At 39.6% G+C, this 15,883-nt stretch overlaps 1 protein-coding gene across 18 annotated transcripts in view; it reads right to left on the bottom strand.

Annotated features, from left to right (window-relative positions):
- Positions 1 to 15,883, bottom strand: part of EHBP1 (EH domain binding protein 1) — a 212,143-nt gene that overhangs the window by 176,211 nt on the left and 20,049 nt on the right. For all 18 annotated transcript variants that reach the window (XM_027694880.1, XM_027694879.1, XM_027694897.1 and 15 more), the window contains exon 3: positions 5,891 to 5,948. In XM_027694880.1, the coding sequence (XP_027550681.1) occupies positions 5,891 to 5,948 (58 nt within the window). The remainder of the gene's footprint in view (positions 1 to 5,890; positions 5,949 to 15,883) is intronic.

Genomic DNA, 15,883 nt, shown 5'->3' with positions numbered 1-15,883 from the left:
TGTGTAATGAGTCCCACCAAAGCCATCCAGGGACAGCTAGAGCTCAGTATGACCTGGCTGCTAGTGGACCTAACTGGAAAAAGAATGGACTGGGAAAAGCTGCTAATTCCCCCACACCAGAGGAAACCTAAACGGGCAGTTTGTGAATGGCTTCTTCCTTTTCTTCTGTACCACAATTCAGTATCACAAAGGGAGACAAATTAAAGACCATACTCCAGACTACAGTTTGCATCCCCATGATCATCTTGAAACCACTGTGCTTGGCCCACCAGTTAAAGAGGCTGGGCATCAGAACAACATTCCTGCCCCGGGATGCAGTCCAAAAAACCCAGCACGTGCCAAAGAGGAAAGTTCAAAGCCTTGGAAACTCCAGGCAGCCTTTGATCAACCCATTGCTGTCAGTGCCCCTTTAGAGCAGAAAAGGAACCCAGCAGATTCCCACAGGTCTTCCCATGAATGTCTTCAATTCATCAGCATGCACACATGTTACAATTGGAATTGTGCATCTGTGTGCATATGCATTACGGCTAAAAAGCTGCAGAAAGACTGTAAGCTTGGAAAATGAGCAAAAAAACTCATTTTCACCACAGAATCTCTAGCACTGGGCTAGCTGTTTAAGAAGCTTAATTTCACACGTACACATTGATGACACATTCCTTAAATATTCATGCTGTTACTCTCACCAAATCTTGCCTCATTCACCGTCCGCAATAGATGATGCTCAGATAATGAGCTTCTTGCCCTTCTTCTCATCAAGCAGTCTCTGACATTATCTAGAGGGCTTCTTATCAAAAAAACCCAACCAACCAAACAAAAAAACCATCAAAACCCAGACAAACAAACAAACAAATAACTGTGAATGCTAAGTTTTTTCTCTCATCATTTTCTGGGAACTGCCACCACTGCACCTCAGAATGTCACCGCAAGTCAACTTTATGGGACCCCTGGAAAAAAGAAGGGTATTACGGCCCCAAATTTACAAGCAGGGAAAGAATAACCAGTTTCCCTTAATTTAGCAAGGTCTGCTTAAATCAGCAATACCCTCACTTTAGAGGGATTAAGCACGAAACAACCTTTTGTTTTGTCTTCCAGAGCAGACTTTTTTCACTTCAACTGCAAAGATGGCTGCTCTACATCACTGCAAGTCAGCCCCTATGTCTGGTACACAAAAAAAATGGAAAGATACATCAAATCTAGTTTTAATACTCTATCTAGCCTCAACCAGGAGCTTTGTACATGAGGATGGGACAAAACTGAACTCCCTAAGGCAGCATTTAACCACAGAACAGTGAGGCAGTCTTTTCTATATTCTATATTCATATTCTATACCTTTTGTAACACCCTCCAACTTCTTTATGGACAAAGCAGTTTTGCTCAGCGCTCAGTCCTTACGTTCTCCCTAACCACTGTCTGCTCAACAAGGCAGCAATGTGGTAGGAAAACCATTTCCAACTGCCCTATTAAAGACTGTATCATATGCCTAAAATGCATCCACCAACCATTAGAAGGACTCATCCTGATTCTGACCACTTACATTTGCAACAAAATATGATTTTATTACTTTACTAAAAAACTGAGAAGCCACATTATGGAACTGTGCTGGTCCCAGACAGTCACCAGCATGTCAGAGTCACAACATGTCTTTGGAACTCCAGTCAGTGAAGAACCTGGCAGTGACAGGCAGAGCTGGCACCAGGCAATGAAGCAGCCAGAGAGATTGCCAAGGACAGCAAAACAGGTGATCCAAGTGCTTTATTGATGGTATAGCCTTGAAAAGAGGCTGGGTAGGCTACTGTTGTGTCCCACAAGGGATCCTTTCTACACCCTGCCCCTCTGCTTCTCTTGGCTCTTACTTTTTACTGTTCAGGTTCTTTCCCTCCTCCCAACGTTGTTCCTTCTCCTTTGTGCTTAAACAGTTTTTGATAAACCTGCAGCAGAATTGCTGAAATAACAGGCAAAACACCTTTTTTCACTTTGATACAAAAAGAATCTTTGAAGAATAATTCTGTCAGGCTCTCAGAAGCAAGTGCAAATTTGATTCTTCAGAGGTGCATAATTCAACTATAAGCCTGTGTATGTTCACAGGAATAGTAGAAAGTACCTCCTTGACATCATGGCAAGATCTATTTTCAAATTGAAATTTCTTAGTTCAAAGCCTGGAAATTCGAAAGCATCTCAGTGAAGGTAAACATATTTACAACACGTTTTTCCCTTGTTCTACAATAGAACAAAGACATTCTTCTATCACTAAAAAAAAAACAAAACCAAAAAACCACAAAGAAAAAAAAAAAACCAACAAAAATCCAACCAACCAAACAAACAAAAAAACCCAAAACAAACCAAACAAAAGCAAGTCCAAAAGCCCAGGGCCTGAAAACCTGGTGGCCAACATACCAGCTAAATAAATTTTAAAGAGTCTACCTGATTTTGAAAACAGACAACATTTGCATCAGCAGACAGGTGAACTTCCTCCCTCCCCAAGCTGAAAGTTCATTTTGGTTTTTGGATTGCACAGAAATTCTGCCAAGTATAGCAAAACTGCAAATCACCGTTTTTTGTCAACTCCTGGCACACACAATGAATATGCCCAACCACACAGAGCCATGGTGTCTTGAAATTGCCTCATGAAATTCGAAATCAGACTTGCCTATGGAGAGCAGATCCCAAAATAGAACTGTAAGTAACTTAAATCTGCATTAAGGTCAGTAAGTGCTGGATATATTTATGGTCCTGGATCCATCCATCCATCAGTCTGCTATTTCAATGCTCTTCCTAAATGATTATTCGCTTTTCGTTTGCAACACTTTGAAACTCACTGTAATTTAACACATGTACAGCTCCTATTCTGTTTCTCACAGTAAAAAGTAAAATATTCAGACTCCTGCACATGATGTCTCCTATTATTTATTCTAATAAAGGGACCACTGTAGCTTACTTGGAAAGAAAGTATGTGGGCCAGGAGGCACATCAAAAATCATAGAAACCTACAAAAATAAGGGCTTCAAAGGACATCACAAACTCAGCTTTCAGCTCAGTGATATCTTATTATACCAGTTAGAGCAGGCCAGTCCCAGTATGTGTCCACAGCACAATCTCCCAAGCCACACCTCATTTTCAGTTAATATATCTCTTGTACTTTCCCAGTACAAAAGAGACACAGAGCTACTGGAAAGCACCCAACGGGCCATGAAAATGTTTAAAGGACTGATGATCCCTCAGGAGGAAAAACAAAGAGCTGGGACTGGTCTGGATAAGAGAAAGCTCAGGAGAAGGGGGACCTTATCAATATGTATAAATACCTGAAGGGAGGGTGCACAGATAACTGATTTAGGATTTTCTCAGTGGCGCCCAGTAGCACCATTGACAAGAGGCAATGGGCACAAAGTGAAACAGGATGTTCCCTCTGAACATCAAGGAACATTTTTTCCACCATGAGCGTGACCAGGCACCAGCACAGGTTGCCCTGAGAGGCTGTGGAGTCTCCCACCTTGGAGATACTCAAAAGCTGTCCAGACACAGTCCTGAGCAACTCACTCTGGCTGACACTACTAAGCAGAGGTGTTGGACCAGATGTCCTCCAGCAGTCTCTTCCAACCTCAACCATTCTGTGAGTTTGTGAACTATCTGTTAAGGATACCCCTTATAATCCCTAACGATCTGAAAAGTTCAGAAATCATAACCTCCAAAGAAGCCTTTACAACATATTTTCAGCAAGTTAAGACCTCATCCCTCTCTTCTTCCTTCTCAAAGAAGCTGAAAAACATAGACAATTATTAATGCTTTGTACTCACTGAACCCAGTGTCCATCAAAAATAAAATAAGAGGAAATATTCATTTGACTTGCTTCCAATAAAGCAATTATATGAAACAACTATATTGAATAAAGTATTTTACTGGCAGGATGACTAAGAGATCAAGAACATTTATTGATTTACAGTTTTTGACCCAAACAGCTCAAATCACACCAACTACCTAAGCTTAGAATTAACTATCTCTGCCCAGGTTTCAGGGCCACTCAGCCTTTTTCAAAGTATCTTTGTGGGATCTTACTAAACATGAATTAATTAGTTAGCCAAAGACTTTTCTGAGTCTCAGATAAATCTGCCAGTTTATCCAAGAGTTGCTTCTACTGCCTGGTGACCAAAAGAGAGGACATGCCCTGGAATTTCACAGCCCAGCTGAAAAAACTTCAAGCCCAAAAAGCTGAGCTAATGTCAGAAAATCCTCTCACCTCAGGGAAATGCTGCCATTGGATCCTATAAAACAACAGGCAGAAACCCATCATTTCACAAAGCCCTGATGGACTTTTGTTAGGGCTTCTGCTTCTGAACATATTCTGAATCCCAGTCATTCATGGACAAATACCTTGTTTTTCACCAAGCTTTTCAGGGTTACAATGCTTGGGTAAGCATTGCACTTAACTGCTTAATGTATCTTTTCTCTCTGTTCTACAGAAATTAAATGAAACTAAAAGAGAAAAGTTATCACAGGGTAAGCCACATCAGACACCACACATCAGCAGTTACTGCCTAGATACACACCATGCCAGAAATTCAAGGGAACTTAAACCAGTATATCCTTCAGTGAAAGAGGAACAGTCTGACTGGCTTTGTTGAAGAGTACAGAACATGGAACAGGAACAGTTACCCTGGAAAAGGTGCCAGACTAAGTTCACAGCCTTGTTTACTCACTAGGTAACACATTTGGGTTTTCATAAACTATAGCAGAATTTTGGGATGCACACACTGGAGCAGGCATTTAGGCTGTGCAGTTACTTTCAGTCAGTAACCAAACTTTATCTAAAACAGTTTAGAATAACTTATACCTCAAGTTAAATGACAAAATACAACAAATATGTATGACAATTAGAAAGAGAAGTCAGGAAAACAGGAGTACCACTAAAAAAAGAACCTCAAAGTCTCTCCTGAGCAGGGCAGAAAACTCTATACCACATTTTCTAAATACTTAAGTTCTTCAACAAATAATTATTTCAAGATATCTTCTCTGTGGTGGGTGCCCTCTCTCCACCATCACAGAGTTCTTGGAAGTATCATTTTGTGTCACATGCATAACCCCCCAAAAAAGTTTAGACCATCTCCTTTTTAAATGAAGTGATTAAGAATTATTAGATGTTCCAAAATTTCCCCTCTGACAAGACCACTTGCCATAAGCCCAATCAAGATACGAGGCAACAGTGTGGGGAAGGGAATGAGTAAGACCGAGTCATCTGAAGGTGGAGATACTCCTGGGAAGGGAGGAAACCAGTGTGCACTCTTGCCCCCATGCAAGATAAACTTATGCATGTCCAGACACTGGATAGTCTTCACTCGGAGTTTCCCATTCCTCAGGCTAACAAGTTATTAGTCATAAACCACAAATTCACAGGCTTTCTCACAGTGTAAGTAGATGTAAAATGTAAAAATTCAATGCAAAGATACACTGTTGGGCTGAAAAAGCCTGCTATTATTATTTTTTATTTGTAGCACTTCAAATTATGAAATAGCATCTTATTCAGACTTTATCTGCCTATTGCAGGGATGTCAGATTCTTTATTACTTTTTTTAATTGTTTTTAATACACTTGTAGTAGTGAAACAGATACTCCTTTCTAATTAGGTCTAGCAATTAATAACTGAAATTGAACTGATGACGACACAGTTCTGCTAAACAACCAACCAAAGCTGAAATTGGAGTTGCATTCCCATAAATTAGCCCTGACATCAACAGCAGCTTATTCTGAGCTTTATGGATAAACTGCGTCAAAAAGAAAAGGCAACAATTAAAATATTTCTCATTCATATGGCTGCTCCCCACATTAAAAAAACCCCAGTCCCTCAAAGAGCTGACCCTGCTTCTCACTGAAGTTGGGACTTATTAAGCAATCAACTAACCTTAGAGGATTTTCTTCTGCTTCTTCTTGTCCAAACCACCACTAGTTTATCTGGCTGCCTGTTGAAGATAAGGAAGAAACAGCTTAATTTACAACAAGATCAATATGTAAACAGTTTATATTAAAACTCTTGCAACACATAATGACATCCTTAGTGGGTAATACGATGTCTTAAAAATAGCTCATCTGAAAACCACTGTCAGCATCAGTCATTTAACAAGAAAAATAACATGTATTTATAGAAAAAGGCTGTCCTCCAATCCACACAGTAATGTCATCACTGTCCTCCTGCTCTCCTTGCCTGTGGACATCTTCCCAGAGCCAGCAGCACACCTGAGCAGAAACTCTTCCATGGGGCAGAGAACAGGATCCACAGGATCCAGACTTCATAAAGACACCTTGGAAACAATCTGGTACCCAAAATAAACATCAATGCAAATTCTAGTTTGAATTTCTATGCAGACATATTGAAAAGGTACTGCTAAGCAGCAAAAAAAAAAAACCAAACAACAAAAAACAACCACAAAAAAACCCCCACAAAACACAAACCCACAAAACAAACAAAAAACCAACAACCCCCCCCAAAAAAACAAAACAAAAAACCCCCAACAACAACAAAAAACCCCCAAACCAAATAACACAAAAAACCCCAGCAACAGGTAATTTCAGGTTTTCCTACAGAAAGGATTACTTTTTTTACTTGAATAACACAAAGAATAGGAAAATAGAGTCCTGTATTCCCCCTCAGAATCTCCTTAGATGACCAGACAGATAAATCAGCACTTCCTCAACTTTTACTCCAAAGGACAAACGTGTTGAAAATCAGTGTGGCTTCCCAAGCAATTGTTTATTTGGTATTTTTAATGAATGTAGAAGAAAACCTCAATAAAGGACACTTCCAGTACAAATTATTTTCTCTTTATTAAGAGTTATTTCTTGGTTAATAGTTACAGCCCTATGACATATTTATTAGTTTTACAGTTGTGTTTGAGTGATTTTTGATATTGACTTAACTTCCAGAATTTTTTTTCATTCCCATGATACACTTCCCATTGTATGATGACCACAATTCTGGTCCTACTTCCAAACCCATAATCCCTCTTCTGGAGACTCCTGACTCCATTCCAGCTTTGTTTTCTGGCTGATGACCTGAATTCTATTATCAAGCCCTACTGCAAATCCACCCACAAATGATTTTCAATGGAGTTCACATCTCCACTTAAAAGTACTCAACCTGCAACTCTGCCTGGAAAAACATTGCTACTCACAGTTTTGAGACACTGGTGCAATCCTTGAAGCAAAACAAATCACAGGGGGCATTGAAATCATTACTAAAAGATGCACCCAAAAAATCCCACACTTCTATCCTAACTTTTCAAATGAAAACTCAACTGGTTTAATAATCATACATTTATTTTATTAAGTACTGAGCATAACTTGCTCCTTCAACTTCAAGTATGAGAGAAATCCACATCCAGAGGTACTTCACTAAAATAAAAAACAAGGAAGGTCATCACAGTACGGAGACAGAAAATTAAGCAAAACGGAGTGGGGAGAGAAGGGAAGAGAAGAAAATATCCCAAAGGACAAGTGTCCCCACTATGTATACCACATGTTTACTGAAACCAAACAGTAAGCACAGCAGTTTTTCTAAGGGATTTTCTTCAAGAAAGTCACAAATCCGACAATTTCTGAATATCTTCATAGAATTGTTGTACAAGCGAAACCGAGAGCAACCTTTTCTTCCACAGTCTGTTCATTGTTCTCCTATGCCAAAACACTTTTAGAAGAAAAAGCCCAGCTCATATTTTTAATCAGCAAATTTGCATTCAAGGTTATTAGTGATGTCTCAGTGCTAGGAAGTAGCCAAAATCACATAATGCGTGTTGCTCATTGAATTCAATAGGTAGTATTTCCTACTTCAGACTTCCCCTCTCCTTTAACACCATAAACCTCAGCTGCTCATTAGCCAATAATTAAAGCAAATAAAATCACCTCCAAAGAATTAGACTGAAGACCATTTTTAGTATCTTTTATACATTTACAAAGTAAACTTGGAGATCATTCAAAATACAAAATCCACAATGGTGCAAGCTGAACAAACACTAATGGTCAGCTATTAAAAAAAAATTAAAAATTAATTTTCTGTGCTGCACAAACAACACTTATCATTTCTTTAAACCCACCAGCTTTCATATAGTCACTTATCCAGCAAAGCCAGTATCCATAAGGTAAGGAATAACACCCTGCTAACCTTAAGACAAGGGAGTTGGAGCAGGGAAAAAGAACTGGGTTTTAGCCGAACAGCTACATCTCCACACTAAGTAATTGCTTCAATTCACACAATTCCACACCACTGACCTTTCAGTAGAAGTATTTAATACTGTACTGGAATCTACCACAATTGCCTTGGGGGGATGCTGTGCATTTCCCACCATGTCAGCATTGCCAAGGCAGCAGCACTTCCCTGGGAGTGGGGCTGAAGGAAGCCATCAGCACTGGGACATCAGGCACCGCCACTGGGAAAAGCAGGGATCCAGTGGAAGGTCCAGTTTGGATCCAAAAGATGGTGTTTTATAAAGCCTACCATAAACCTGTGGTTGGTATTTACTCGTTTTTGTGTGGTTCACAAGAAACTATTCCTGAAGAAAGGCAATTTACAGTGTTAAACTTATTTTATTACTGACAAGTGAAACTTAGTAAAGAAGCAGGGAAGACTCTGATTTCACAGTCTGTGGCTCTGCAAAAGAGCTTCATTGATGCCCTGCATACCAAGCAACTAAAATGGGATCTAAAAAACAGATGTATAAAACACCTATAATTCAAAACCATGCTGGCTTTTCTATCAGATGGAAGCCATGATTCTGACATCTTTGATTCTCCCACTGAAACAACTGATTAAAAAAAAATATATATAATCAGACTTTGCCATATCCACAATTATTAAATAAAGTAATAAAAACATTCTACATACTGAAAAAAACCCTCATACACTGCAAATTTTACCAACTGAAAAGGAGGTTGTGCAAGATTCAAGGTCTTCTGGGGCTTTGTTTGATTATTCCAGGAAATATTTGGCACAATATTTTGATTACAGAACTCTCCAAACATCATTTGTGAAAGCAGGACATGAAAGGTATCAGTCTCCTGTTAACTCTTGTTTTGTAAACCTTTTAGCAGAAGCTGATAACATGAACCAAGACATTTCTCCACCAAACTTAGGGTTCAATTACAAAAAACTGTAAAAGGCTTGGGTCTAGAATCAGTTGTTGGAAAGAATTGCAAATGCACTTAACTTTAATTAGGACCACTGAAGCCAATGCAAGACCAATGACTAACTACCTTTTGTTGAAAGGTGAGAAAACAGGTAACAGTATTTTTCATAACAAGGTATCATTACATTTCAAAACATTCAATAACCTTTAAATGCCTGTGAAGTGAAAGATACCTTTTTTGCATGTACCCCACAGTTACAGCCTGAATGTTTGTTTTGGCATCAAATTGTCTAAATGTTGGGTTTTGCCTTCCCCCCTCCTTTTTTTCCTTTTTTTTTTTCAGCTGAGCTTGTTTTATACTTACTATGTTTGATTTGAACTGCATTAATTTGTACAGGCTGCTAGATTACTCCTGTGAAGCAAGCTTAAAAGAGTATAATTAATAAGAGAGGCAGCAGTGTTAGCACAATAGCATTCAGATGCACCTATTGAAGGATAAAAATAATTACTTGAGGACTAATGTCAAAGTACCTCTGATAAGAATTTTTTTTAATAACCTTTTGTCCCTTCTGCATTGTGCACACCAGGCAAGATTTTCATTAGGAACCAACCCTCCCACCCCACCAGCACACAGCTTCCCACACGACTGCTGAAATGCTATCAAGGCTCTCTAATGGTCTCTTAAAAATAGATGTGGTTGGTTCTGCACCACCATTAATTTACTTTTCCTCATTTTACAGATAATTACTTTGAAAAGCACTTTTTGCAGTGCAGTCTTCTGCACTGGGACCTACACTATACCATGTATTACCATTAGCCAAGGCCTTTCCTGAGCCTTGTACTAAGCTTTTTTTTCCTTCAGAATTTCCTGTTGGTCACAATCAATGAAATTTCACAGCTGCCAACAACTGCAGGGAGTGCAGTCAAGTGCTGCAGATGCTTTAACCAGGCCCGGAGACACTGTTGGAATGATGTCATGGATTGATGCATTTGCCAAATGAGCCCTCTTGCAGAGTGAAGGTACAGCACTGACTGCAAGAGCCAGAGACATTAATGAGAAAATCAAACGCAGTGCAGATAAAACCCCTCTGAGACAACTGTAAGATGAAGTTACGAGATGAAGTTTTGCATTTCAGGAAGGGTTTGGGGTTTTCTTCCCCACCTCACCTTAACTTCCATGGTAGAAGCTAAGGACTCCCGGGTAAGGCCTGAGCACAGACTTCTGAACCATCTCACAGCATTACCAGGTCAGACTACCTGAATCAAAACAGCAGCCTCCCAATCCAACTTATTGTGGAACGCTCATCAAGCCCCTAAAATAAGGCAAAGTTTGTTCTTCCATCATTGAAACCACCCAGTAGTCTTAGCAAGGCTGGGAAATTTCAAAAGAGGAATCATTAAAACAGGGAAAGCAAGAGGACACCATCTGTCCACTTCTATAACTTCACTTTCTAACACAGAAAATTCCTCCTTCATTTCTTCCCACCAGAGGTCTCTACAGGTTTTTTCAAGACGACACAAGCTGTAGAAAGACCAAAATTTTCCCTGTGAGATGGATTTCAGGGGTTTTTTAATACATCTGCAGCTAAACAAACTGGCCTCTACAAGGGTTACATCTTAAGATTATGCTTTGCTCTTCAAGAGGAGCTCTAGTTTGCCTTTGCTTGGTTTAAACAAAACAGGGAAAAAGCAAGACACTATGACCTATTTTACAAGTGCAATCAGACCTACTGAATCTGCACAGCATCTATTTGCAAGACAGAGTGGAATGTGTAGTATGTAGTGCTGATTACTTGATTTTCTTAAACCAAACACAAATGAAGTTTGCAGAATGAGCTGAATTAAACAAAGCCCAAGTTCATCCATTATTCAGAACAAGCGACAAGGACAGATTTGACTTAATTTTTCAAGGAGTTATTGCAGTAAAGAATCTTGAGCAAAACAACCTCTACAGAACCTACCTAGCAAAATCTTTTCTTAAAGCTTTTTGCAACAGAATGTTATACTCCAGAATACACAAACTAACACTAGTCTTCATAAATTGTGTTCTTTAATGTCCTTTTGGCAGTAACACAAGGATGCCTTGACTAGTCCCTGAATTTGATGTCACATCCAGCTGCCCTTCATGTGGAAGCTTTCTTTTCCTGGTCCAATTTAGCCCTGCTTCTCCCAAGGAGGAGTTAAGAGTACTGCACAAGAAGGGTCAAGTGGATTTCTTATCTCACTCTCTTATAATCATAGACACTCCCCTTAGGTAGACATTTACTCCAGCAATGCTTAGTCCACAGATCTACACTACACAACCTTACCACACCACAGGTTAGAAACACCACTCAATACTCTACAATAAACAATACCAAAACCCCCAAGAGTTGCTTAAGGAAAGCTTGCTTGTGATACCAACCTCCCCAGTCAAGTAAGTTCAGGGGCTCAGGCCGACTTGCAGGAAGGAGCACAGGTTAATGGGGTCATTCAGACAAACCCTGAATGGAAAGAGTGGAGCATATTCTTTTTTAAAATCACTTTACAGTGGAAGGTTCACAGGAAGCTCCTATGAGCCAGATCTTTCTCAGATGCTTGATTTTCCTTTTTATGTTTTTTTGTCAGGATATTTAGTCTTCTACATTTTCACAACAACAAAATCAATGTTTTTTTTAAAAAGAAACCGCCTGCACAGTCCATTGGGGCCTGACCCGCGGTGAACCCACTGAACTCACTGCTCTGATCCTCTTCCCTGCAGAGCTGGGACCTGACAGCTGCCACGTGAGTAAACACAAAATAGTTAGGAAAAAACCCCACTTTTTCATCTCGTACATAACAGTGCATTTGAAAGCTGGTTTGAGAAGGTGAAGTGCCAGACCATCTATGTGCTGTGAAACCCAAGTGCCCAAGGCAGACCTCTGTGCACCCATCCCGCACTTCCTTAGAGGAAACAAGGGATCAGCGTCACCTGCCCCTCTCCATGTTCGCTGCAGTGTAAGGCAATAAAACAGACTAGTAACAAGGATCATCGAAAAACAGTTTTAGCAAACTTGAGCCAGGAATTTTGAATTCAAATTCCATCTCCTGTCCTCACTGACTATACAAGCCTGCAGAAAATTTTAAGGTGGACACTGAGTAGCATCAATCCTCCCTTTGATTTTAGTCATGTTCCATGACCTACTCATACTTCTACCTATAGACCAAAAATAACATCTCTGTACAACAATGTGTGTGAGTTACTGAGGATGCCCTTTTGTGTTATTTCTTCAAATTTTGAAGCACTACGAGTATAAACGTTAGATTTATTCTCATGATAAAAAGTGTAAAAAACATAACGAAACTAAAACTCTTTGACTGACAAATGCTGCCTGAAACATAGTTTCAAGCCATCAAAAACAAATGCCCATATTAAATAATATCTTTTTGTACTAAAAAATATGCAAGAGACTTTCTGGCACACCACTGTTGGTTTTAATAGAATCCTATTCCCTTTTGCATACTTTATTTCTTTTTCAAATAGCATTCAAACAGAAGGCTTTTCTGGTTTTCAGTCTGGAAACAGTAGAGAAAAAAAATTCTTTTTCTGCAGTTCCTGCAGAGCAGAAAAGTGTGTATCTTCCAGCAGAACCACAGTTTTAGGAAACTAAACTATTCACAACAGAAACTTCCCCCTCCAATTTGTCTAAAATATATTTGAGAAATTCTGCATAGCCTACCATGAGCAATTAAAGAGGAGGATGATCTTTGCTGCTCTTAATGCCTGGGCAAGTTTGACACACAGAGATATACAAACAAGGGCTTTTACTTCTGTTCCACAGAAAATCCAATGTCTACAGTAGGACATACACACAGCAACTTTCAGAAGCTACAAAGCACTAATGCCTCCATCCTCCTCCTCTCCTTGCAATACATGGACACATCCCAGAGAAGATTACAGTTCAGCACAGGCAGGAGTAAAAGAATCTGGCACCATATGTCTTTTAAAGCTCCCTTCCAAACCAGCAGCACCAGGGTTTTGTTCGCTTTCTAGAATATTTTACTTTGTGTAATATTTTAGATTACACAAAGCAGTTTCTACCATTTGAAGACGCACAGAAATTGTGAACATACTAAAAGCTTCTGAGTGGGCAGCATGGGTGGAACAGTACCAGCTTGCAGGGTTTGTCTAGAAGAGAAAGTTCACATCACCACCTCAGGTGCTCAGGTTATGGGACTGAGATGGTTATACAACCTAGAAATAAGGCTGATAGCATTTGTTTGGTTTTTGTAGGTAGGACACACAGCAGTCTGCCTCTTTGTAAATTTGCAAAGCTTGAATATGTCCTTGAAGCTACAAAGACAGTGCAAACTCTGGAGTTACACTCCAAAGAAGATTGTAGCCTAACACTGCGTAGTACATCACAAGCTAAGAAGCAGATCTGTGGTGTGCTGTGTCCACACCACAGGAGCAGTGTGGAAGGGCTGGTGTGATACAAACTCTTATTTAGCTTTCCAAATGATGACTTTACTGAGCCCTAAATTAATCCATATTAATTCTGAGACATGAGCACTCCTGGTTCATGCACAGTGAGGTCTCTAATTAAAGGTTCTTCATCTGTCAGCAGCCTCCTTTTGCTTTTGCAAATTAATATCCCATAGAAAAAAAAAAAGGAGGGGGGAGTGGCTAGTGAAACCATGGAAAGCTATGCCAGTTCTTTTCCCCTATCTCTGCCCAGGAGACCAGACTTTGCAAATATTGTCAGGTGTTCTCAACCACGGCCATAACAGACATGGTGTCAAGAAGTATGAACTCACTTTTGGGGAAGGAAGGTGTTCAAATATGACACCTTGAACTGCTTTCTCTGCTCTGACTCTGGCACCACCTTGTCTGTGTGACTAGCCACAGCATTGTGAATCATCTGCTTTAGGTGATTCTGTTACTGGGAGGAACACTCCTCAGCAGCTGGGACACTGGTGGAAGCAAGACACCTTTCTGCCACCCTTCAGAAGCCCCAAACCAGAAAATTTTACCAACTGCAATAAAGCACCAGCTACTGGAAATCTCTGAAGCAGCCACAGCCCCAAACACCACAGAGAAACACAAGAACTTTGCATTCAAACTTGCACCCAACCGAAGTCACACACTTGCACACTAAGCAAAACAAAAAACCCCAAAGCCTCCACAGACTTCATCCTCTCCAAGCTTAATGAGACCATCAAAATGTAAATATTGAGAATAAGCCGATGTGATAAATTTAGCAGCAGTAAGCTATATGTAGATGTTTGTCAACATTAAGGATATTTATTTTTGCATGTTAATGAAAACATTACCAGATACACAAAATTTTTTTATATGGTTTCCAGGGAACTGGAAACTGCCATGATCATTTTCCATGAGATGCCCCATTTCATGTTAGTGGCCTTTGAAGAGCTGGTTTAAGATGGAGGCACGGCCATAAGAAGTGAAATTATTTGATCTGTATTTAAAGCTAAATAACTGTTCCAAAGACTGCAAAATTAGAATGACTCCTCCTCTTCCTGCTCAAGCTGTTTAAGTTGTTACACTGTTTCTATGCTACCTCCTGAAACAGAAAATACCACTTCTGATTACAGAAGTTAATCTCAGAAACAACATCAATTATTTCTATTTATAGGTCAACAGTTCTTCCCCTAGAATTGTACACCCAAAGTCTAAACATTTTTATTATTCATAGGAAGTTAAAACTGACTGAGCCTTTTAAATAATGCCCTCAAAGTAACACCCATGGCTCATATCCAGCAGCAAGTATTGGATATGAAAAAAATGTATGTTAAGTCATGGATACTCAAGAGACTACACAAAACCTCCTGCCAATATTAGGGGCTTGATGGGGTAGACAAAACCAAAAAAAGGCAAAAAAAAATATTCCTAACTGAAAGACCTCTATTTCTATCTTGAAATGAAAAAAAAAAAATCTTACAGCTTCTAAAAACAAGAGAGTATTTTGAAAATACCAAGCTTCATAATTTGCAGACACAATTGATGAAACGTTTCTATTTCAAGGTCAAAAAACCCCCTAAGAACACCACCAACTAAGGACCCAGACAGATTTTGCCAGTAACTGCTGTTTGTAAGATGCCTGGCAGCAATCTGAACTAGATTGTAACTAATTATTTCAAGATGAGCTAAGCTGGAAATTAACAGCATATTTAATATGACTGTTTCAAGTACGGTTTTCAGTTAAAAAAGCAAACATACAGTGCCTACAGTAGAGCTAAATTTGTGCTGATGCTGAAAACACGCAAAGAAATCGTATCTTTCAGCCAGTCAGGTTTTTCTGTTTGTGGTTTTTATTTTTCTAAATAATCTAAATATCTTTCACTCAAGTCAGACACTCCCACAAACAGAGACCTCGGAGTTAGGGCAGCTCTTTGTCTCAGCTTCCCTACTGAAGAAACAGAGAAGTGGTCCTTCACATTTTTGTCAGCACACCAAGCTGTACCTGCTCTCCTTCAAAAAGCTTACAGCTGGTTACCAACAACCCACAGGAGGACACTTCTCAAGGTCCTTTATATACCCAGGATTGTTGAGACATAAACTATTAAAAATGAACACTGTCCCTTCCTTGCTTGCATTCCCAATGAAGACACATAGATACAAGTATCAATGCCTTCAAAGTCTTAAGTGGAGGTCTTTTCCTACTCATCAAACAAGTTTCTAACTGGACACTAAACCTGGTCATTACCTTGGCTACCATGTTGCCCTCTCCCTTTTTTCTGTGCTGCCATGGTTGGCATTTTATATCATCTTAAAACAGGCAAAACCCATACCTTTCCCA

This window comes from Neopelma chrysocephalum, unplaced genomic scaffold (genome assembly GCF_003984885.1).
Source record: "Neopelma chrysocephalum unplaced genomic scaffold, ASM398488v2 Primary Assembly neopelma1_99, whole genome shotgun sequence".
NCBI classification, from domain to species: domain Eukaryota; kingdom Metazoa; phylum Chordata; class Aves; order Passeriformes; family Pipridae; genus Neopelma; species Neopelma chrysocephalum.
Note: the sequence above shows the minus strand (reverse complement) of the source record. Positions and strands in the feature narration are given on the sequence as shown.